The 24,951-nt window shown below is 35.6% G+C and overlaps 1 protein-coding gene across 28 annotated transcripts in view; it reads left to right on the forward strand.

Moving 5' to 3' along the window:
• The window catches only part of Esrrg (estrogen related receptor gamma), a 592,284-nt gene extending 569,207 nt beyond the window's left edge, over positions 1-23,077 (forward strand). For all 28 annotated transcript variants that reach the window (XM_048809368.1, XM_048809360.1, XM_048809366.1 and 25 more), the window contains 2 exons: positions 7,103-7,372; positions 19,110-23,077. In XM_048809368.1, the coding sequence (XP_048665325.1) occupies positions 7,103-7,372; positions 19,110-19,354 (515 nt within the window). In that variant the 3' untranslated portion in view covers positions 19,355-23,077. The remainder of the gene's footprint in view (positions 1-7,102; positions 7,373-19,109) is intronic.
• The last annotated feature ends 1,874 nt before the right edge of the window (positions 23,078-24,951 follow it).

The following is a 24,951-nucleotide window of genomic DNA, read 5'->3' on the forward strand; positions in this document are numbered from 1 at the left end:
ATCTTTTATATTTACAAGTGATAAAGCAGGAACCAGAGAAGTTGAGTCATGCCTCAAAGTCTCACAATTTCTTGGTAGCAGACATGGAGCCAGTTCTAGGTCCATTCTACCCCCAGTTTAGTAACCTCTATCGGAGGGGCTCACCATAACCCAGACAACTTTGGGCTTTGGAGAGTCATTCTCAGTTTGTTACTCTGAATCTGAAACTGTTGGAACTGGAAGATTCTTCAGAGGGTCTCGTTCATTTTCATATTTGACAGATGAGGAGGTCAAGTGGGGTCTGCCTTAGCTTTCTAGGGCTGGTATAACAAAGTACCACACAAACTGGGTGGATTAAGCAGCAGAGATGTGTTTTCTCACACTTCTGGAGGTTGGAAAGCCAAGATCAGAATATCATCGGGCTTGGTTCTTGGGAGGGCCATGAGGGGAGCACTTGTTCCAGACCTCTCTCCTACCTTCTGGTATCTTCAAGCATCCCCTGGCTTTCACGTGTTATTCTCCCTTAAGGTTTTAAATCATCTTCCTTCTGTACATAGCCATTCCTGTGTCCAAACTTACCCCTTTTTACAATGATACAGTCAGAGTAGGGCACACTTAATGGCCTTATCGTAACTCAAAAGACTATTTTCAAAGGTCATTGGATGTACTTGGATTCGAATTTCCACTTTTTAATTTTTTTTTTTTTTTTTTTTGAGTAGGGGTAGAATTCATAAGATGGCCTAGTTAATACTATTGGTTATAGCCACATGGGGACTTCTTGGGCATTTCCTGGAGATAGTAGTATCTACATGTCAGATATTCTTGGTTTTCAGTGGCTAGTGTTTAATGCTCTGTAGTAGCCTCTGATGCTTCTTGACCTGATCCTACTAGTCATGGGCTAGATCAAGTCCAATTCAAGCACAGATTCTTTTTCTTTAAATGTGAAATGGGATTTCAAAACAGTGCTCTTCCCTACTCAACATCCATCAAATCCCAAAGTGACACCAACCATGCCATTCTATAAGAAAAAATGTTAAGAGTCCTATATTATATCAGTCTACTTTCTTTTTCCTTGATAGAAAAACAAATTTTGGACACATGAAAAGGGAGAGCTTTTCAGGTAGAACTTTCTTGTTTTCAAGTAGTCAAAAGCAAAGATCCTAGGAAAAGAAAGCTACTGACTTCTCACCTTTAAGGCAGTTTAGCCCATACTTATCTCCAGGACCCTCAACAATTTTTCTTTCTCCTTGATTAAAAGAGGACACAAGAAGTTAAGTTGAGGCCAGGTAAGAAGAAGTTTGGGAAAAGATAAGGGAATTATTTCAGTTCCTCTGTAGTCATTCAGAAGTGATTAAGGGTAATGAAAGGAAAGTAAGGGTAAGAAAAGACTTCCAGAACGTACCTGCACACTCTTCCTGGCCGTCTTTTACGTTCTTGTTCATCTGCCCCATCAGTCCTTTCTTCAAGGAAGGCAGGCACTTGTTAAAAAGTCACCATCTGGCAGGGAAAACAAACAAAACAACTCTTGTCATCAGGTTGAGGGATTCCTGTTTTGCTCTATGGGCTATTTCTCTTTAGTTACTGTTATGGTTTTAATTTTTATAGCAAGCTGGACTGGAAAACAAGGAAAAATTGCAGAAGAAAATCCACTGTGTCAGGGGAACATGTTTTCCATTTCTGTGCCACAAGTTAACTAATAGTTAACTCATTAGGCTGTCATATAATCACTGTGAGTGGTCAGTGGTCAACTTCACCTGCACCCACAATTAATAGTGGTAGTTCTGTCTCGTGCTGACAAATATCACCTTTGAAATTCCAGTCTCTTCTCCTTCTTTAGTTGATCACAACTACCCAGATGGTTTGCTTTCTGTTATTAAGGTAGTCAGTTCTGCCTCACATAAATATATGTGTGTGTGTGTGTGTACAGTAATATTTTAATGTAAATTCTACCTTTCAGAAACCACAAATGAAAAGTGGGTTCATTTGTCCCGTGGAACCACTTTTTTAACATAGTGGTTTCATAAAGTCTCTGTGAAACCTACTTGTTAATATAAAAACAAAGCCACAAAAACATACTTCTTACAATGTCCGAATGATCAGATTAGACAGAAAGGGAGGTCTTCCCATTTTTTCAGTTATGTTCACACATTACCCGTACCAGTTGTGATTGAATTTAAATTATTGAAATGTAGATTATGATCAGACCAAAAGAATAAAAATTCAGGAGTGGTATTATAGCCATTGTTATCTAATGCCAAAAAAATCTAATATAGAGCTAATCATTACCATCCCTTTTAAAGAAAAAAAAATTAATAAAATGCCTCTGATAGCACCCCATAGATGTTCCAGCTTTCACTTGGGCAGTTAACCATCTGTAGTTGCTTCTCACAACCTTGTGGTCAATTCCAGTTTGTGAAACACACAAACATGCATGCATGCCCACACATATACATATAAAATCTCTTGGATCCAGGGCTGTGTGTTTTGTGAATCATATGTGAAAAGAGCAACTGGCTTAAAAATAGAGTAAGTTTATATCTAACAAGGGTTGCACATCTGGGTTTTTATAGGTAGCTAAGATTAAACCATAGTGCCAGCGTTATCCTTTTCATCCCTAGTTCTTGGAAACATTAGGTTTATTGTATGAAAGAGAGAGAATCTCGCCAATGCCACATTGCGCAGTCATCTCTAAATAAACTTTGTTTGCAATCTCCGTGAGTCATTGTGGCACAATTACAATTCTAGCACGCTATGTTATTTGTTGAGAAGTGTCAATTTTTTTTGTGGAACAGAGAAAGTACAGTTCAAAAACTGTGAGCAGGCAAATCGATGCCATGATTAACTGATATTAACAGACACTCTGAAGATTTAAAATGCTTGCTCTGTGTTTCAAGAAAGCAGCTGAGAAAAAAAATGCCTAGCAGGGGTTAAACCCAAATGCCTGCACTGCAGCCTATTTCTGTCAACACTCCGTTCAGGAAATAAACATTTATGCTTTCTGAAATGAAAGTGTATTTTTGAAGACTAGCCGTCAGATATTTTTTGCCCTTCACACTTTCAGATGCTTAGCCTTTTTTGTAAGTTGACTGCAAAGTGCATCAGTTTGCCAGCCTGAAAAAAAAATGTGCTTGATGAGTGCCCATGGCACCACTGTCAACCTCCGAAGTTTCTAGCAGAAGAAGGCAAGAGAGTTGGCACAAAGCATGCTTTCTTCAAGCCTGTTACCTCAGGGGTACCTGCCTCTTGAGAAGCTTTTCAATCCTTCCAAATGATGTTATTCCCAACTGTCATCTGGTTTATTTGGAGCACACTGTGTTGCAGATAAACATGCTATTTAACTGTGGGTCAAGGTAGCGAGTCGTTCTGCTAAGCAAAATGCCTGAGATACATTAAATGGCACTGATTCCCAGACAGAAATGAAGAGAGATCAGAGTTGTCAGCGATATACAAGGAATGGGCTATAGCCAGTGAAGAAAAAAAAATGTGCCAGGGTATCATTGTATTTTAAAAAGCTGTAATACGGCTGAACATTTAAAACTATAACCTGTCACACACCAAGGATTAAGATCTCCGGGTGTACAAAACATGAAGTTCAAATGACACAACTGCAAAGCATATTTTATTTCACTTGGGAAAGAGGTTTCTCTCCAAAGATAACTAAATGTAATAGATGATGAGGACCTCTAACTTGTAGCCTGATAGCTATAAAACACCATTAAACACCTGGTAAAAGCACAAACAGGTAATGATCATTAGGATACAAGTGCACAAGGCAACAGAGCCATCAGGTATTAGAAGATTCCTTAGACTCACTTTATTAAAACATTCATTCTCATTTAGGTCTTGGTCATTTAGGTTTTGAGACTTTGCTCAGGTCTGTAAAAAGATATTATTTCATCCATATGGACTCACGGATGAGAAGTGTAGCTAGCAATTCTCAAGTCAGGTAAAAGAATTTTATGGGATTAAAATAAAATCTCTGTTAGGTATTTGCCCTCTTTACTGACCATAGGAATGTGACTGTATCATAATGAGGCTGTGTAACTGCTACTCAGGCATTTGGGCAGGAAAGCTCTTTGTGCTGCCTTTGCAGAGTTGTTGTATAAAGGGTTAAAAATGTGAGACAGCTATTTAGATAGACCATGAAGAAGTAGAAAAGTCCAGACTTTTATTTTATTTTGCAAAGCATAGTTCCTCTTTTTCCTGTGCTTTTGCCAAAATTATACTTCCTTGAATCCACTCAGAGAGGAGGATATTGAGCAAGTAAACTTGTCATATCTCTTATGCTATAACCATCTCCCCATGCTTCCCAACCAAAATTTTTTTAAAAGTACCTTTTTGTTACCTTTTTTCCTTCTCTTTATTTCATAGAGAAGTGAAATGAAAAGTTAGGTTTGCAAGAGGTATGAAACACACAGGCACATGTACAAACACACAAGTCATCAGCATCGAAAAAGTAAATTTCAGGATCAACCTAAAAAAAATGAAATTTTATTACTTTTTACTTAGTTAAACCCCAAAGAAATGTGTGAAACATTGTTGCGGCTGACAAATTGTTAATTTGTAAATCACAGGGACAAAGGGGCCCCAGTGCAACTTTAAAGTTTCCGTGCACGTAAATGTCGATAGCGTGCCTTCTCCATCATCAGCACTAAATTCACATTGATGCCTCTTTTCTTCTCTGTATTGATCCTTCCATGAGAACGTAGATTTGTATCTGTTAATTAATGCGTCCTGAAACAGCGTTTGTATTAATCAGGCAGATAAGAAAAATTGGATGCCTGCACCCCCCTGACAACCTTAAAAGTGCTGGCCCTGATAAAATCGTGGATGGACCTCAATAAAAAAGTTCCTCCTTCCACTCAATAAACTAATCATCCTGCTTTTAATTATTCGGCAGAAAGATGTGTGGAGATTGGAGAATGTGTAAATCTATTTACTAACAGCAGTGTCTGGGAGGGAGAATTGGGCTGTCACAGGAAGGTGCTGCGGGCTACGCTCTCTGTCCATCTGCTGCTGCAGAAAACTGCTTAGGAGCATGAAAGACGGGAGAAAACCAAGGCAAATTGAAAAACCCTTTCCTTTTTTGCTCTTAACTTCCCAGATGATAATTTGTTTTTGTTGTTGATTTAACTTACCAAAATATCCCTACTTAGTATCTTTTCCAGAGTTAGATATCATTATCTGCACTGCACTTTATTTATTTTTCTTCTTGATTAGAGGAGATAGAAAGAAAAAGAAAAAAGAAATAGTGCATTTTATTGTTTGTTTGTTAGTTTTGTGACTATAACATTCCCCAGATTGTAAGCACCTGGAGGTGCTATCTATGAAGTTATATTATTGTTTTTTTCTTTTTTGAATCTTCTTTTTAAAATGTTATCAATTATATGTCCAGTTCTAAGAGGATATTTATTAATTTAACCCTAAATTGCAATGATAGGAAAAAAAAGAGATCTGGAAAAAGAAAACTTGCAAAGCCAGACAAAAATGAGCTCTGTCCTACAACATGTAAGCCCCTTGTCAGTGAAAACAATGATTTTCACACTTGCATAAAGACTCCCTTAAGAAAAGTGGACTAACCCCTTTCCATGATTTTATGAAGCACTTAGAGTTAGTGTTTTCACCAATAGGTCAGGAAATTATTCCCTTTTCTTTATTGTGCTATAGCTTTTGGCATCATATGGAATAGGAACAATCTGTTATGAATAAAAATGACAGCAACAATGACCCGAAGCAGGAGCCTAAAAAAGCTTGGGTGTAAGTGGATGTTTATAATTTCTGTAATATTTGAGTAATAACATCTGGAAAAGGAGTAAAATTAGATTTCTTAGTTTGCATTATTAAAAATACCCTCTCCATCTTAGTGGAATTACTAATGGCAGGACCATATATTATGGTGCTGTTGTTCTCAAAAAACATATGGGGTAGCTGGTCATCCTTGGAGTTCCTAGAGATACCCTTGCAATGAAACTTTACATTTTAAAGACTCTATAAAAAGCATCTAATGGTCAGATACCATTAAGACTTCTTTTTAGAATATAGATCTAGATCTTGTGAGATATGACTACACATATATATTCTCCAGAGTATGCTTAATTGTGCTACTTCATCTTTTATCATTGATCAACATTTTTTTATTTTAAATTTTTACATTTGTTTTTCTCAAGATTAGAAGAGACGTTGTGCTTGTGTGAATGAAGCCCAGATTTCTAGTGAAGAACTGAAGCAGTCAACCATATATTTCAGATAAAAATAATACATACTATAGTAACAGTTATCAAATACATGGTATAAATGATTATCTGGATGGATATTATATATCCCACATGTAAAAATTAAGGTACAAGCTAATTGACCTGCTCAAGGTGAAATAGTTATTACCAGCGTGGGGCCAATATTTCCATTCTGGATCTTTCTTTTATTTCTTTTCTACCAAACCCTAATATTTTTATATTTAACTTTTAAAATAATTGAACTTGAGTAAAAATTGTGACTTTTTTACTTGGTAAAGAAGCCAAGCTGCTATGTATTCTTTCTTTTATACCACTAGTTGCCATTTTAAAAAGAAATTTATGTTAAATATCACTGGGGACAAATTATTCAATTGAGAAGGCTCGTCTAGTTATAACTCCTCATTCACTATCATTACTGAGAAATGTTTTCAAGTTGTAGTCTACTGTGTGGCCCACACTGTTTTCCTTTTTGTTGTTGTTTGTGGGTTTTTTTATTATTTTGACTTTTATATTGTTTATCAATATCAGTTTTTAAAAAGTATGTAGCTAAAAATCTGACTTCCCATAATACATTCCTAAAAACTTCACCAGTAATAAGCAATAAGGATTACATGGTATTTTTTTTATAAATAAAATTTAAAAATGTAGACCTTTATTTCATTTCCCTCAGCTGAGTCTATAAAACCTATAAAAACACCAACCAATCGAAGCTGGTTTGTAACTTTTACTTTGCTGTTCACAGAGTGATCAGGGGAAAATTTTAGGAGCTTCTAATCAAAGCTCAGCATCATTGTGAGCTCCAGTGCAGAAGCTGACTACCATATGAAACTAATGTTGCATTATGAAATTATGGCTTTAAAGTAACTTGATCTGCTCATCTTTTCATGCAGGCTTCTCCACGCTGTCCCTGGCGGACCAGATGAGCCTTCTGCAGAGTGCTTGGATGGAAATTTTGATCCTTGGTGTCGTATACCGATCCCTTTCATTTGAGGACGAACTTGTCTATGCAGACGATTATATAATGGACGAAGACCAGTCCAAATTAGCAGGCCTTCTTGACCTAAACAATGCTATCCTGCAGCTGGTAAAGAAATACAAGAGCATGAAGCTGGAGAAAGAAGAATTCGTTACCCTCAAAGCTATAGCTCTTGCTAATTCAGGTTGGCATATTGACATGCTCATTGCTTCATTTTTTAATATGTCATTTTTACCCCCTTCCCTTAACTTCATCAGGGATTTGTTAGACCTAGTTTGTAAATTCTGAATGAGTCAGCAAAATTACAATCAGTGTAGCTTCCAAGAAAAGTTAGAAATGAGAAAAATACACTTAAAGAGAATTATTTATTTTCCTTGCTTATTGAAAGCTGTGAAAACTTTAACCACCTAATATATTTACTAATTTAGATCATAGCAGAGCAAAAGCTCTGGTATGAGCAGCATAAGTAGAAGCCCTGGGGACAAAATTAGCTCTGCTGTCCTTCATAGACTAGTCCATGTAAAAGAATTGTGGAGCCAAACAAACCACTTCCTCTCAAAAATACACATTTTTACAATAGGGGTAATGCTTTTATTGTTGCTTCTAATTTTAGTTATCAAACAAAACTCCATTTCTTACATTCTGAAATCCTCTAAAAGTCAAATTCTGCTGAAGAAGTATGTCCCTCAAATGTCCCACCCAGGCAGCAAGGGTTAAGAATTATGGGGATAAATGTTCCTTCCATTTGAACTGAAACGTGCTAAAATAGGGAGCAACTCTGATAAGTAAAAATCGTTGGTGCTTTGTTGTTTTTTCCTTTGTGCCTCTTCTAATGCTTTATTGTGGTCTTAAGTCTCTTTTAGCATTTGCATAAAGTTCAGGATAGATCCCCCCTTAATGACGTGCCGATCATTAGATACTTGTGTGTCAATAACATGCTCTGATGCTATGTACCATTGACAGTCACACCGTGCCCCTCCATCTGCTTTTGTTTTGACCCTATCTTTGAACTTTATCTTGGTTGCCGGCCAGTAGTTTTCCCTTTAATTACAAGAAGGAAACTGTCAATAAAATCTGTTAAATGGGATGCAATGAGTGGCTTGAATGGGCGGATGGCTATTTGTTCAAATTCTGCAGCATTCAAGGTATTGACAGTTTGTTTTCTGGGGCCATATGTGACGATCAATCTCAGGCTGGGCTCAGCCGCGCTGAAAAATGAAAAACCAGATTGCTTTTGCTTACTTGTGGATGACGACTTTGTGATTTGGCACGGTCCTAGTGAGATGAGACCTTCTGCCCAAATTGCCCCCATGAGAGCTAGGGACGCGTGACTGTTTTTAGAAATAATTTTTAATTGATTTTGTAATTAACAGTTCATCTACAATATTGATGCATAAATCCTTGGACTGATAGGAGGGAAATTGTTTTCAACAATGAAGTTGTACTTTCCTATTTGTCTTCATAATGGAGTTTAGCATCTCACAGTTTTAATTGGGAATATAACCCCCTTCCTTACCACACTGTTCACCCCTCTTCTCCCACTCCTCTGTGAAACTATAAAATATGATTCTTTATGACAAATGGTTTATTGTCATAAACCCTCAGGAACCCTTTGCCTTGCTGGTGAGAAGGTAAAAGTGGGAGCTGGGATAGAAGTTTTTTGGAAATTTATTAGTTTGTACAAACTTCACAGATGGATCTCTCATATTTAGGTGAAAGATTTTATAGCATTGCTTGGGGAGGCATTTTTATTTGGTAATAATGAAACAATTCTCATTTGAAACAATTAATTGGTCAATTGTTTTTAAAATAGAGTAAGTATGTTTTATGTTTTATGTTTCAAATTGCTTTTTAAAATTATTAGCTAATTGTGAATGCTGAGCAATGCTAAAGCTTTATCATAAAAATTGCTAAAAGTTTATAATTTTAGATGTTAGATGTATGCTTTATGGCTAAGTATTATAATTTAGAATACCTTAATTAGTAGCAGGATTTCTGACTCTGTTGCTTAGAAATATAGTCATTAATATTGTTGATATATAAATGTTCTAATCCCACATACTCTGCTGTTGGGGGAAGAAGTGACCTACTTTACAACAGTGACTGGTGATTAGACTTTATTTAAAGAACTAGTTAGTTTATTTTTCTGTTTAAAGCCAGAAATATTTACCAAGCTTTTCTGTTTCTCCTATTATCATAGTTGCTTTGCAGGAAATTTCTGCATGGCACAAATTTTTTTCTGCAAGTGATTCTAACCCTTTTTTATTTTTAGCCTCTTAATACCAAGAAAATTAATTGAACCAAACTCCATACTAAAGAAGAAGTGATTAAGGACTATAAAAACTATTTTAACCTCTACATTGTCCCACCTTTCCTGTGCTGTAAACTTTTGCTCACCATCTAACACACAAGCACCACATTTTTAGTTTGGGGAAAACAACTCAAAAATCCTTTTTTCTTTTTTTTTTTTTTTTACATTGCTGTCAATGTAAATCTATTTTATTTCAGTTTTTTAGTCATAAAATTATAGGTTCGTCCAGATTAGAACCAGTGTAAGTTTCTTTAACTGCTCATGAACACATCAGTATGAAAATATTTTAATACTTTTCATAAATATCTTAAAAAACTCCTAGATTTGCTTTTAGTATTTAGGAATTTCAGATGAATATAGATGACGTTTTATGCAAAAAATCCCTAATGTTATTTATGTAAGTATTTTAGCTTTCCCTGTATAGCTATGTGTTAATAACCAATGTCCAGTTTATCTAGATTTCATGTTATTTTAAAATGTGTCTTTATTAAAAAATTATCAATGTTATGCTTGGGAAATAAGGCACTTGACCTCCTATAATGACTGTCATATTTTTTGTGATGGTGTTTCTGTCGTATGTGAATTCAGGAAAACATGACACCAGAACATCATTGGTAGTATATTGCCTATCTTCAAGTATGTGGCCCAGAATAATGATGAACTAATACTGCAATTCTTACATACATGTATTTGAAAACCCTAAGTAATTATTTCAATTACTTTTGAACATAACAAATTTACAGACTCATGTAAGCTGTGTTTTCTCTTATTTTTGAGTATTAACATTGAGCAATTAATTATTGCACCCATGATGCAGCTCTGTGGGATCAAATTTAAAAAGAAAAATCTAGGTCACAATTTGAACATGGTAATTTGTAGGTTCCAGTCTTCTCATGCATGCACCAAGAGGTTAGACTGATCTCTAGAATTGTTTCCATTTGGGGGAATTCTATGATTTTATGATGAATTTTATCTTTGTATTGGAGAACATTGTGAAATATTGCTATAAGAATTTTGGGTAAGGTTATGCCACAGGATTCTAGTCTCATGATTGGTTCTGTTGATTCATATACCTATGAATTTGTTTGAAACTGCTATCACTGGTCCCAATGTAATATACTCATTTTCACATACTGGAAGATGAAAGGAGTCTAAAATTATGAATCACTTTAGGTCTGATCATTCTCTTTCGTTCAAGTCACAAGACCTTTATGCTTCATAGTTGCCACTCACATTTCAACCTTTGTCACCCTTGTCCTGTCCTTAGTCTGAAACCAGGTGAGTTCATTCCTTTCAAAAATAAGTATTTTTAAAGTCAGGGATTTTTTAAAAAATATCTACATAGTATTTCTGGAATGATAGGACCTAATGATACACAGCTACAATTAATACTTTGGTCATCAACTTCAAATCCTACATAATTATAACAACCTCATAGTGGCAATATGGGAATAATGGCAAGAAAAAAAAATTGTACATGTTCTTAGCTGATTTTACTAGAAGTTGAAATAATTTTTTCTTTTATATTCTGGAGATGATTTTAGCTAATGTCCAAGATATTATCCTTTTATAGAATCTTTCTGTAGCCATTTATTTTTTTAAGTCACTTTTGGGTAATCTCATTTGATTCCTACAACATACCCATGCTGTAGACATGTCTAAATCATTTTACAGATATCCGAAGTGAGCTGATAAAGAAGTATGGTCTCTGTGAAGCAGAGAGTTGGATCTTCTGTCCCGTGCTATCAGTGAGCTATTTGTATTTCATAAATAATTATGTATTATATCTTTAAAAGGCTCAGTGTAGAATACTAGAGCCATTGTAATTTCATATTCAAGAACCTAAATTAACATTTTATATTTAGTTAAGAATTGTGTGCCTTCTTTTATTTTGCTGTCTTTTTGAATTTAAGGTACAATTGTTCTTCAGTATCTGGAGAAATTGGTTCCAGGACCTCTCTGCCCACCCATGGACTCCAAAATACACAGTTTCAAGTCCCTTATACAAGATGGCAGCACTTGCATGTAACCTATATACACCTCCTGTATACTTTAAATCATCTCTAGATTACTTATAATACCTAATACAATGCAAATGCTAAATAAATAATTATTATATTGTGTAGGGAATAATGGCAAGAAAAAAATCCATACATATTCAGAACAAATACAGTTTATCTTTTTGGATATTTTCTATCCATGGTTGGTTGAATCTATGGATCTATATTCCTCAGATAGGGAGAGCTGACACCTATAAAACTACCCAGGAAAATGACAAACTGAATTTAAGAGGAAATGCTTACCATGTGATTTTTAGTGTCTTATGGTAAATGAGCATGGTAGGTAGATCTTTTACCCAGACTAAAAAGTAGTTCATACTAAATAAGAGATAAGAAATCAAAATTATAATTTTCCACCTTCTAGTATACATTTTTAAACAGAAATCTAACATTGCTTCTCAGGTTAATTATATTTCAGATGATATATTTGAAAAGTATTTTTAATGCCACCTTTAATATTCATATATATTATGATATTGCAAAATTTTAAGCAAAACAAAAAATAGTTCTTAAATATACTTTTTTATGCTTTGTGATTACTGTCCCTTGGCACAGTATAAGACATATTTGCTGCAAAAATATCTGTATTTTCAACCTGAGTACTAGCAAACAAAATACTCTGAAGTTGCTTTACTTTGAGGTTTTAGTGACTATAACATCAGTTTCATTTATGGGTCTAAGACAAAGAGCAATCTGTTACAAAACTTAATTAGCATGATGCAGATCATCTTTGATGCTATGGAAGGTTGAAATATCCATCAACCAAATTGACATCAACATTCACTTATCCATTAAAATTATCTTTAACACTTCTACTAAATGGAGTTAGAAAACTCCTAGAAAAGTTTTAAGAGATTGGGGAGCTGGGAGATAGGTGGGAAGGCCTTAAGCAATTGTAGGGAAATAGAGAAGACCTAGCAGAGAAATCCCATTACACAAGGTAAACGTAACAATGATAACGGTAATCTGGGATTTGTGAGGGGAAGCCTGGAGGAAAGAAACTATAACCATGGAGTTTTTCTGTGGTTCAGCATTTCCTATAAATACAGTAAGAGTAATCTGTGTGGTTTGCCTACATGTAGCAGAAGCTAACTTTTTAACCAGAGCACGGAATGAGGAAAACAGTCATTTGAAAAAAATAAATGGCCCTTAATGGAACTGTGTAATTGAAAGCCCTAATCTTCTTATCATAGTTGAGGATAAAATCAGAATTATTGTTATCATTTCCAATATTAGCATCATAACTTCTCTGGTTTGTAAAAGACCTAAAATATTTCTTTTTATCCAACTTTCTTCTTGGTATATGAACACCTTATTTGGTATTTTTGTACATATTTCTACAGTCTATGGATTTCCTATAACGAAATTGCTTTCTAGAAGAGACCACCCCATCAGAAGTTTCTCATTCCCTCTCCTTCTATCTCTCTCACCATTTTAATGCAAAAGAAGACACACAAAAATATGCATGATTCAATATGTTTTTTAGCTTCTTATGCTAATAATAAATCACTACAACTTGAGGGTTTTAAACAGTATACATTTATTCTCTTACAGTTCTGAAGGTTAGATGTCTAAAATCAGCTTCACTAGGTCTCCGACAGGTATAGAAGGGCTACCTTCCCTGGGGAGGCTCCAGCGTTTAGGCTGTTCCCTTGCCTTCTCTAGCTTATACAGCCACATCCCTTGAGTTTCTGGGCTCCTGGCAGCTTCCTCTGTCTTTGAAGCTGTTGCTGTAGCATTTCAACTCAGTTGTGAGTAACACTGCCTTCTTCTTCCCTCCTTTGCTTTCATTGAGGGCCTGGGATTATCTCCTGTATCAATACACAATAGGCCCTCAATCACATGTGTAAAGTTCCTTTTGCCTTGAATGCTAAAATCCACAGGTTCCACAGAGAGTAGGACCTGGTTATCTTTGGAGCCATTTTTCAGTCTATTACAATGAATACAGGGTTCAAGAAGTAAAGCTTTGTAATGTATCCCTCCTGTCCCAATCCCAGCCTCCTTCCTTCCATGACTCAACCTTCTTTCTTCCACAAAAGTAACTTTTCCACTTTTTACAAAACAAAAAAGTACCAAATATAACATAAGGATTAAAAATAGGGAGAATGGATTCTAGGAAAATGGCAGTGGTGGCAGCAAAAAATTTTTAATATCTCTCTCTCTCTCTCTCTCTCTCAAAAAAGTAAACCTTTTGTGGAAAGTCCTATCCTGACTTTCATAGTTATCATTTCCTGGTGTTTCATCACCTTATTACTAAATGTGAACATATCCTTAGGTATATAGTTTAGTCTTGTCCATTAAAACTTTTATGTGTATACACACACACACACACACACACACATTTTGTTTTCTTATGCAGTACTGAGTACTAAACCCAGGGCTACCCTACCACTGAGCTACATTCCCATTTTTTAGTTTTTATTTTTAGACAGAGTCTCCCTAAATGAGCTTGGCTAGTTTGGAGCTTGCACTCCTCCTACCTCAGCCTCCAGAGTAGCTGGGATTACAGGCACAAGCCACTATGTCTGGCTTTAAAAAATAAATATGGATGGATTTTCAGGTTTCTATATCAAAATCTACAAGTTTCTCCTTCATTTTTGTTTTATCTACTAAACAAGCCGTAGCATTTGACAGTCTAGATTTTGAAGATTTCAGTTCATTGTGTTTTCTGCTTTTTGCATTTTGTACAAATTAGTAACTGGACCCAGAGACTAACTCAGACCCAGATTCTATCCCGATGTCACCTGAAGCTGGTGTGTTGTTCGTTGGGAAGTACATACTGTCTGGGATGTTAGCAGCTGTGGATGTTCATTACCTGAATTCACTGGGGATTGTACAATGGTGATTTGTAATTTTGTAACTGATTTTCATTCAGTTACTGGTGAAATAGTTTAGGAAGAGTAGTACAAATGTTTGATTCTTTTTCCTTCTTTACCAGTTTTCAGAATTTTAAAAATATTGCTTTCTTTTTAATATAATGATAAATACATGTCCAATATATTTAATGGACTTCAATAAATTATAATCATAACCCTTTTTGAAGTTCAGATTGTTCCATTTTTGGTCAGTGGAAACCTTTTCAGGTTGGCTTCTGAAATCTTTTTTCGATTGATCTTGTAGTTATAAATAGTATTCATGCCATTTGGTATGACAAGATGTTTCATATTCATTTTGAAGATTTCCTAAACACAGCCTAGAATCAGATTTTAGGTGTACCCCTGGGTGCTAGGGGTACATTCTGGGTGGGCTGTCCTTGCTAGGTCCTTTCCATGAACAAAGTAGGAATACAGATCCACTAAGTGTGTGTATATGTGCGTGTGTGCACGTGCACATCTTAGGGATACTTCATCACCTATTTCTGCTGTAAATGTCATAGGTTTCTAGATTTGCCATATAGTTGCTCTGTTTTATTGTCATTTTATATGCACACTTGGAGAGATTAAAAAAATTTGCTGCTCCTATTGCCAGTTTTCTAGAATCACATCTACCTATTTTTCACCAAAATTTTATGACAAATATCTTTTTCTCTAAATTTAGGGGCAACTCTGTATGTTAATCAAGAGCCCATTTGCCATGTAGTCAGTCAATGTTCTTTAGGACCCTAGTTGATCATGACCCTTAGGTTCACTCTGTTGGGACTCTTCATGAATTAGTGTTGAAATTTTGATACATTAATTCTCTATTAGAAAATGGACCTTTGTTCACATCTTCATTCTTTCCAGCCAATTCTGTTTCATTCCTTTAATGATTGGACAGAGTCACAATGACCTGCCCTTGCCACTCTTCATATAGGCAGTACAACAAACACCAAAGATAGTCAACACCTGTGCTCCACCAAAAAGGTTATCCTGCTGGTTTAGATCTTGTACTACACTTGACTCTGAATGCACTTGGTGCATTTCTAGCATTCGGACCCATCCTCAATATGAGATTTGGCAACTTTTTAGAATATATTGTCAAGGATGAGCTATAGTTGCTGAAGACAACACCCAAACAGGATATGGGCATTTTGGAGTCCTTACACCCATGCCCACAAAAATAAATATTTTAACATAGAAAAGGGAAGTGTTTTACTCCAGGTAAGACATAAAAAGAAAATTTCTTTCATAATGTCTCTAAGACTCATTGAATTTTGCAACTGCAGATATAAAGCTATTTAGCTATGTTCCCGGAGTAAATGATCTGAACTAGGCACATTCCTTTATGATCCCATTCACAGAATAAAATATTGAACGTTATTAAAGAATTCTATTTTATTGTTCGGTGTTGAAACTTCTTTGGTTGACAACGTATGGACACTTGCACTCTGGTTATTTCTGAAATCTTGTTTCTTTTTAAAAGCATTTGTTTGTTTTATTGTTCAGTTTATTAGTTCTCAGTACCGGCTTGGCAGAATTTCCTAGATCTTTTTAAAAATACCAATGTCCTGGATTCAATCCCAGTATTTTGATTGAATAGGTCTGGGCCTAGATATCCAAGTTCTTTAACAGCTTACCGATGTTTTGAATGTGCAGTCTCACTTTGTTAGGTTGAGTTCATAAACCAGTGATCCTCATTATTAAGTTTAGCTGGTTTGCATTAGCACAAATACTAGTACTATTTCCTTTGAAGCATAGTTAAAAAGGAACCAGCACTAACAACCAAAGCTAAATAATTACACAAATTAATGCCAGTTCTGTTAAGCCTGGCATCTACATGTAAATTTAGCCCAAAGAACAAAACAGATTAAAGCCACAGAGCCAGAACTTGAACTAGGATCTCTAATGGAGATTAATATTTTCTTCAGCAGTCTGCCAGCTGAATCATGGTCTAATTAAATAGTTCAGATTTAGTGAGTTTGCATTTAAAGTATTAGCAGATCCGAGAATGGGTAAAGCTAAAATGAGTTAGAATCTTTTCTGTAAATGGGAAGTTAAATTATCATAGTAATTTGATTAAATCATTTTTAAATCTCTCAAGCTAAATCACAGCCTTTAAAGAATAGTTTGAAGTCTTAATTGCTGTTTGTGAGCATATCTCTCTGCTATTTGTTCTCGCCTCATTTCCTGTGACATCCTCTAATATATCTCCTGCTGAGCAGAGTAGTGGGAAAGGCAAGGCTCAGGGTGTGGGCTGAGGTGACTGTTGCTGACTTTAAGCATTTTAAGGTTCTCTCATATAGAAAAGGGGAGTCTCTCCTGGATCATTCCAGTACTTAGAGCCAGGACTTGAAGAAGGAATTTGGAAAGATTTGGAAATAGACATATGAGGAAGAGGTTTCTAATAATTAGTTTTTTTCTCTTGTCAAGTAGAATATTCTACATATACCTGGGAATGTTCTTGCTATGAGAGTTGTAGAGAACATTGCTGATGAAGATGGAAGTTTCAATAAAATGAGCTCAGAGGTTAATTGCATCTCATTTTTTTTTTTACAAAAGGAAATGGTAATGTCAGTGTTATACATTCCAGCAACATAATTTTTATTCAAAGAAAAACAAGTTTAAGGTGAACTCCGACACAGTATCAGAGATACCTAACTGGTGGGGCCATTAGTAGCTGAAATGGGGCAATGTTCAACTCCAAAGGGATGATAAATCTATGGCTTTTATTCTTTCTTTGATTCTAGTTGGAAAATATTTATTTCATTTTACTTTTACTTTGTCTCTAATGAATGTAATTCTCATCTTCCCCCTCCATCTGTCATCCTGTTTTTCCATGTAAATGGCTAACCTACAGTCCCAGGACAGGTTAGATAAATTCATTTAATCTCCATTCCCTTATGTACAAGGTGTTTACTGCCTTTTATATACCTAGAGATTGAGTATGTCTGTGCCCTGTCCCGATTTTTCTTTCTGGCGGCATTTAAGTACAAAAATAGAAAAAAAAAAGAAAAAATATATGAGAGTACATGTCTTCACACCTCCATGACTGTGCTTTCATTGCTAACTTTACGGACACTTAGGGACTTCAGAACCCATCCATGCTGGCTTCTCAAAGAGGACACTAAGGGAGGTGGATGAGCTTGCCATATGGATAGGAGCCAGACTGGAGAAAAGCCTAGGTGTACTGTTGGTGAGGTCCCCAGACTTGGTTCAACGCTCTTCCACACTTTGAAGGATTCCATTTTTTTATCTGTCTGTTTACTTTACTCTACCAAGCAGAAATTATATCTTGAGCAGTAAGTAGTGAAAACAACTATATTCCATATTATTAAAATTCTTTTACAGAAATATGTCATTAATTGTTGTTATGCGAACAGGGACCAATTCACCAATTATGTGGTGAAATGATTCAAAATGACAGCACTGACGAAAAACAACGAACAAAATGCACAGAAGTTGAAAAAAAACCACGTGTTACCTCTTATAGCCATCTTTCTTTTAATGACTTTGCCTGTTTCTTTTTTATTATATGTTTAGCCACTTGATTTTAAATTATGTTTCCTCTCTTTTCGTTCCGTTTTTGCCTATAATTGAATTGTATGAAAGATTGGGCTAACTACATATATCTTAGAGCTCAGCGTTCTCAGAGAACTAGAATTATTAAACATGAAGAATCCCCCAAAGACTCCATTATGTGTAATTAACAGATAAACTGTCATCAGAATCAATAAAACGTGCTAAATGATTCAAACTTGTATATAATTAAGTGTCTGTTTTAGCGCTTGAGCTGTAACTTTTATTTTTCCCCCCACATCTCACATTTCTCCCAAGAAGAATTGTGGCAACCTTGTTAACCCTTTCTTTGCCCGATTGAATTAGATTTTCAAATTAGTCGGCTCAGGGGCAAAGTTCACCTTCACAAATGTGAAAAAAAATATTTCACAACTCACTAACCTAAAGACACCATTTGTTTTTCAGCAGGAAGATGGGGAGTATGTAAGGATGCTTTAATGAACTGTTACTAGTACATTAGAAATCCTGAAAGGAAAAAGAATTTATTGTGATTGCGATATAGTGCTAGATTCAATGTATTCACATGGAGTTGTTAATTAAGATCTTAGTCATCAACTTTTTCCCCTCTGGGAAATATGAGCTTTTTACAGACAAGATGGAGATTTTAAACAACTTCATCTCAGATGGCACTTAGAATAACACTTTGAATAGATGACCTCCCACCATTTTTTGTTGAATGAATGAATAGCTGAATAAGACAACGAATAAAATAGCTGAGATTGTAATCTGTTAATAGGAAATTTTGTCTTATTCAGTCTTAAGAGGTTAAAAAAACAAAAACAAAATCACAGACAAGATTAACTAATAATCTTTTAGAATCATCCCCATATTCTATTCTAGTGTAGAAAATTACTGTAGTAAAATTTAGGAAAAGAAAACATATTTTTAGATATGTGAGACTCTGAACAAATCACAGCTTTGACTTTAGAGAAGTATAAGAGTACAATTTGTTAGTATTTTGTTGAGAATTTTTGTATTGATGCTCACCAGGGATATTGGTATATATTTTTCCTTGTGTCCTTGTTTGGTTCTAGTGTCTATTTAACTTTTTATAATTTTAAGCTGCAAAGGCTTATTATTCACATGATTATTTGTATGTTTTGCTTCCTTGCACAGACTCCATGCACATAGAAGATGTGGAAGCCGTTCAGAAGCTTCAGGATGTCTTACATGAGGCCCTGCAGGATTATGAGGCTGGCCAGCACATGGAAGACCCTCGCCGAGCTGGCAAGATGCTAATGACGCTCCCACTCTTGAGGCAGACGTCCACCAAGGCTGTGCAGCATTTCTACAACATCAAACTGGAAGGCAAAGTCCCCATGCACAAACTTTTTTTGGAAATGCTGGAGGCCAAGGTCTGACTAAAAGCTTTCTGGGCCTTCCCATCCTGCACGTTGAAAAAGGGAAAATCAACCCAAGAGTGATGTCGAAGAAACTTAGAACTTAGTTACCAACATCAGAAACCAACACAGACTGCACTGATATTTTAGCAGCAAGACTTTGAAGCAGCTTTCAGATTCCTCCATATCTTCCGGATGCATTTCTTTCTACTTTTATCTCTCATCCCTTCACTCTCTTTTCTTTCTTTCTTTTTTTCCTTTTCATATCTCTTCCTCTTTATGTTTTTCTCCCTCCCTTCTTTCCCCTGTCTCTCATTTCTTGACTTCCTTCATTACTGATTCTTTCTCTCCCTCATTTCCTTCCTTCCTTATCATTTCTTCTCCTGCTTCCTCTCTTTTCTCATCCTCTTGTTTTATTCTACAATTTAAATAGCTCTAATCATAAGGAAAATTTCTTGCCTTCCTCCTCCCCTATCACCTCCTCTCCTTCTTTCTTTTCTCATTTCCTCTCCTCTCTTTTCCTTCCTTCTGCTGCTAAACTTTTAAAAAGAGGTCTCTAACTGAAGAGAGATGGAAGCCAGCCCTGCCAAAGGATGGGGATCCATAATATGGATACCAGTGAACTTACTGTGAACCATAATGTCCCCAGTGACTAAGGAATCAAAGCGAGAGAACCAACATACCTAAAAGTACAGTGCAACAGAAGCGAATTGACTGAGTGCAGTATTAGATTTCATGGGAGCAGCCTCTAATTAGACAACTGAAGCAACGTGGCATCGGCTGCTTCTTATCATTGCTTTTCCATCTAGATCAGTTACAGCCATTTGATTCCTTAATTGTTTTTTCAAGTCTTCCAGGTATTTGTTAGTTTAGCTACTATGTAACTTTTTCAGGGAATAGTTTAAGCTTTATTCATTCATGCAATACTAAAGAGGAATAAGAATACTGCAATTTTGTGCTGGCTTTGAACAATTATGAACAATAATGAAGGACAAATGAATCCTGAAGGAAGATTTTTAAAAATGTTTTGTTTCTTCTTACAAATGGAGATTTTTTTGTACCAGCTTTACCACTTTTCAGCCATTTATTAATATGGGAATTTAACTTACTCAAGCAATAGTTGAAGGGAAGGTGCATATTATCACGGATGCAATTTATGTTGTGTGCCAGTCTGGTCCCAAACATCAATTTCTTAACATGAGCTCCAGTTTACCTAAATGTTCACTGACACCAAGGATTAGATTACACCTACAGTGACTCTGAGTAGTCACATATATAAGCATTGCACATGGAATACAGATCTGTAGAATTGTCACGATCACACTCTCTGCCTGGGAGGTAAAGTTGCCATAGGATTTCTAGCTGCCCTGGTGGTTAGGAATGAGATACTGCCTGTTTGCGAAGTTACAGACCTTGTCTTAGAAGGAGCTGTGAGCCAGTATTCATTTAAGTGGCAATAAGGCAGATGTCAGAATTTAAAAAAATATATATATCTCAATCATAAAAAAAAATCATCAAAGACAGCAGACACCTGACCAAATCTAAAACCCAATCCATACGAGTTTATTCATTTAGGAATGTTCATTTGTATTAATCTGCAGTTTTTACCAAGAGCTAAGCCAATATATGTGCTTTTCAACCAGTATTGTCACAGCATGAAAGTCAGTCAGGTTCCAGACTGTTAAGAGGTGTAATCTAATGAAAAAATCAATTAGATGCCCCCGAAATCCACAGTCGCCGAATAACCAATAAACAGTAACCTCCATCAAATGCTATACCAATGGACCAGTGTTAGTAGCTGCTCCCTGTACTATGTGAACAGTCTTATTCTATGTACACAGATGTAATTAAAATTGTAATCCTAACAAACAAAAGAAATGTAGTTCAGCTTTTCAATGTTTCATGTTTGCTGTGCTTTTCTGAATTTTATGTTGCATTCAAAGACTGTCGTCTTGTTCTTGTGGTGTTAGGATTCTTGTGGTGTGTGCTTTTAGACACAGGGTAGAATTAGAGACAATATTGGATGTACAATTCCTCAGGAGACTACAGTAGTATATTCTATTCCTTACCAGTAATAAGGTTCTTCCTAATAATAACTAAGAGATTGAAACTCCAAACAAGTATTCATTATGAACAGATACACATCAAAATCATAATAATATTTTCAAAACAAGGAATAATTTCTCTAATGGTTTATTATAGAATACCAATGTATAGCTTAGAAATAAAACTTTGAATATTTCAAGAATATAGATAAGTCTAATTTTTAAATGCTGTATATATGGCTTTCACTCAATCATCTCTCAGATGTTGTTATTAACTCGCTCTGTGTTGTTGCGAAACTTTTTGGTGCGGACTCGTTTCCAAAACTATTGCTACTTTGTGTGCTTTAAACAAAATACCTTGGGTTGATATTTCATCAACCCAGTGCTAGGAATACTGTGTATCTATCATTAGCTATATGGGACTATATTGTAGATTGTGGTTTCTCAGTAGAGAAGTGACTGTAGTGTGATTCTAGATAAATCATCATTAGCAATTCATTCAGATGGTCAATAACTTGAAATTTATAGCTGTGATAGGAGTTCAGAAATTGGCACATCCCTTTAAAAATGAATAACAACAGAAAATACAACTCCTGGGAAAAAAAGGTGCTGATTCTATAAGATTATTTATATATGTAAGTGTTTAAAAAGATTATTTTCCAGAAAGTTTGTGCAGGGTTTAAGTTGCTACTATTCAATTACACAATATATAAATATAATATATACAATATATACATCGTTTTCACTGTATCACATTAAAGTACTTGGGCTTCAGAAGTAAGAGCCAACCAACTGAAAACATGAGATGGAGATACACTAAAAGAATGAAATACAATTTTTAGTTTTCAGTTTGTCTCTCAGCATCACAAAAGAACAAGTATTTCACAAATAGAAAAAAAATTTTTGAAAAATTAAAATGTAGATCTAAAAGAACTGCACGGGCTTTAGGGTAAATACTCATCTTAAAATCTTGCTTGAGGAAGGTTTTTCAAGTGTCAAGCAAGACCATTTACTTAATGTGAAGTTTTGGAAAGTTTTTAAGGTGTATGTTTTAGCCATATGATTTCAATTTTTATTTTGTTTCTTTTAGGTTTGTTCTTATTTAAAGCAATATGATTGTGTGACTCCTTGTAGTTACACTCGTGTTTCAATCAGATCAGATTGTTGTATTTATTCCACTATTTTGCATTTAAATGATAACATAAAAGATATAAAAAATTTAAAACTGCTATTTTTCTTATAGAAGAGAAAATGGGTGTTGGTGATTGTATTTTAATTATTTAAGCGTCTCTGTTTACCTGCCTAGGAAAACATTTTATGGCAGTCTTATGTGCAAAGATCGTAAAAGGACAAAAAAATTTAAACTGCTTATAATAATCCAGGAGTTGCATTATAGCCAGTAGTAAAAATAATAATAATGATAATAATAATAATAATAATACTAATAAAACCATGTCTATAGCTGTAGATGGGCTTCACATCTGTAAAGCAATCAATTGTATATTTTTGTGATGTGTACCATACTCTGTGCTCCAGCAAATGTCCATTTGTGTAAATGTATTTATTTTATATTGTATATATTGTTAAATGCAAAAAGGAGATATGATTCTGTAACTCCAATCAGTTCAGATGTGTAACTCAAATTATTATGCCTTTCAGGATGATGGTAGAGCAATATTAAACAAGCTTCCACTTTTGACTGCTCTTTTGTATTTTGTTTCTTTTTTCCCCTCACTACAGAACAAAATCAATAAACACTGCCCTTTGTTGCTTCCATTCAAAGAGTTTCTCTGAGTACCTGTTCCCGAAAAATAAAGTAGGAGTTTAAATAAGAGCTATATAAAGGCTTGTCAGAATGAATTCTAGGGTGCCAAGAGACATTTTGCATATTTAAGAGTATGCAAAGTGTCTCATGGCACATTAGAATTCATTCTGACAAGCCTTTATATAGCTCTTATTTAATCTTAAAGCATCTCCACATCATCCTGCATTACTCGAAATCATTGCCTCTATGTCAATGTCATAACAGAAAACTTTCCCCCTATTTTAAGATCATATTAAGACCTGCTAGAGATACCTATTATTTCCCTCTATCAACAATTAAATCAGGTGCCTGCATTTGCATGGGAGCTCCTCAGCCAGCTGCAGGCTTTGTGGAGCAATGCTGGAGTTACTGACCAGCTTTCCTGAATGGGAAGCCCGCAGCGGAGCTTATACAGGTTGGTGTGAATTGAGGAAGGGGGGAAGCTGTCTTTAGATTCAAGAGGGGTAAACAGCCCTGCTGACAGCAAATGGCTTCCCCTTGCCTTTTACACTCAGAGAGGTTACAGCCCTGGCTACTCAGGGTCAAGTTGCAGCTTCCACTGGAGCCTCCTGGAGCCATCACCGAAGTGCTAATATGTGCTTTCTTGGCTTCTCTGCAATCTTGAGAGCGTTTTGTCATTGTGTTTGCCCACCGTATTTCTCACCTTTCAGAGGTGGCTGGTTCTCTAGAGGGACAGCTGATGACACAAAGGCCACTCTGCTGCCACGGTTATAGGAGCATGAGATTACCTAAATCACTCCATGGGCTCACTAGCCAGATAGCTCAGTCTTTTCCTGTTTTAATGTTCTTTGGGTGGCCACTGCTCAACATAGAATCTGATGTGTTTTACTTTTGGTATTTTCAGAGTATTTGGGTGGAACTGAAACAGTGTGAGATACAAACCTAACAAGAAAACTTGCATCTGCAATCTAATGAGATCCTCATTTAAAAATCACACACACACACACACACACACACACACACACTTTTAAGGAGTCAGATATCATAATTCTCTTGCTTTTTTATAATTTGGAATTATTATAAGAACTTTTTTGGTACTGACATTCATCATGAATGCCTCCAGTGTAATAGAAAATAAAAGGAAGACTGTGACATTTTTGTGCCTTTTTTTCCCCATATAAACAAGTAGCTCTGACAAATGGATTACTTATTATTTTTAGAAATCACTTTTATTTTCACCAGTTGTTTATATGTTATTTTTTTTTTAAATCAGTGGTTCCCAAGGTAGTCTAGATAATGAAATAATCTAGGGACTCTTAAAAATTCTTGATCCTCAGTATCTTACCCACAAGGATGGTGGTTTCATTGGTCTGAGATGTGGGCTTTGGAATGTTTGGAAAATTTCTTCAAGTAATTCTAATGTGAAAGACAAAATGAGAAATGATTGCTTTACTTTTTTCTTTGTGTGTGTGTGTGTGTGTGTGTTGGGGGGATACCCAGGGATTGAACTCAGGGACACTTGATCACTGAGTCACATCCCCAGCTCTATTTTGTATTTTATTTAGAGACAAGGTCTCACTGAGTTGCTTAGAACATGGCTTTTTGCTGAGACTGGCTTTGAACTTGCAATCCTCCTACCTCAGCCTCCTGAGCCTCTGGGATTCTAAGTATGCACTATTGCACCCGGCCTTGCTTTACCTTTTATACCTTTCTCAAGCCACAAGTTTTTTGTTTTGTTTTTAATAATTTTCATACATTTACTTTAAAGTTTTGATAGAATTTCTTTTCTTTTTCTTTTTTTTGGGGGG

Source organism: Marmota marmota, unplaced genomic scaffold, assembly GCF_001458135.2.
Source record: "Marmota marmota marmota unplaced genomic scaffold, marMar, whole genome shotgun sequence".
In the NCBI taxonomy this organism is placed as follows: Eukaryota; Metazoa; Chordata; class Mammalia; order Rodentia; family Sciuridae; genus Marmota; species Marmota marmota.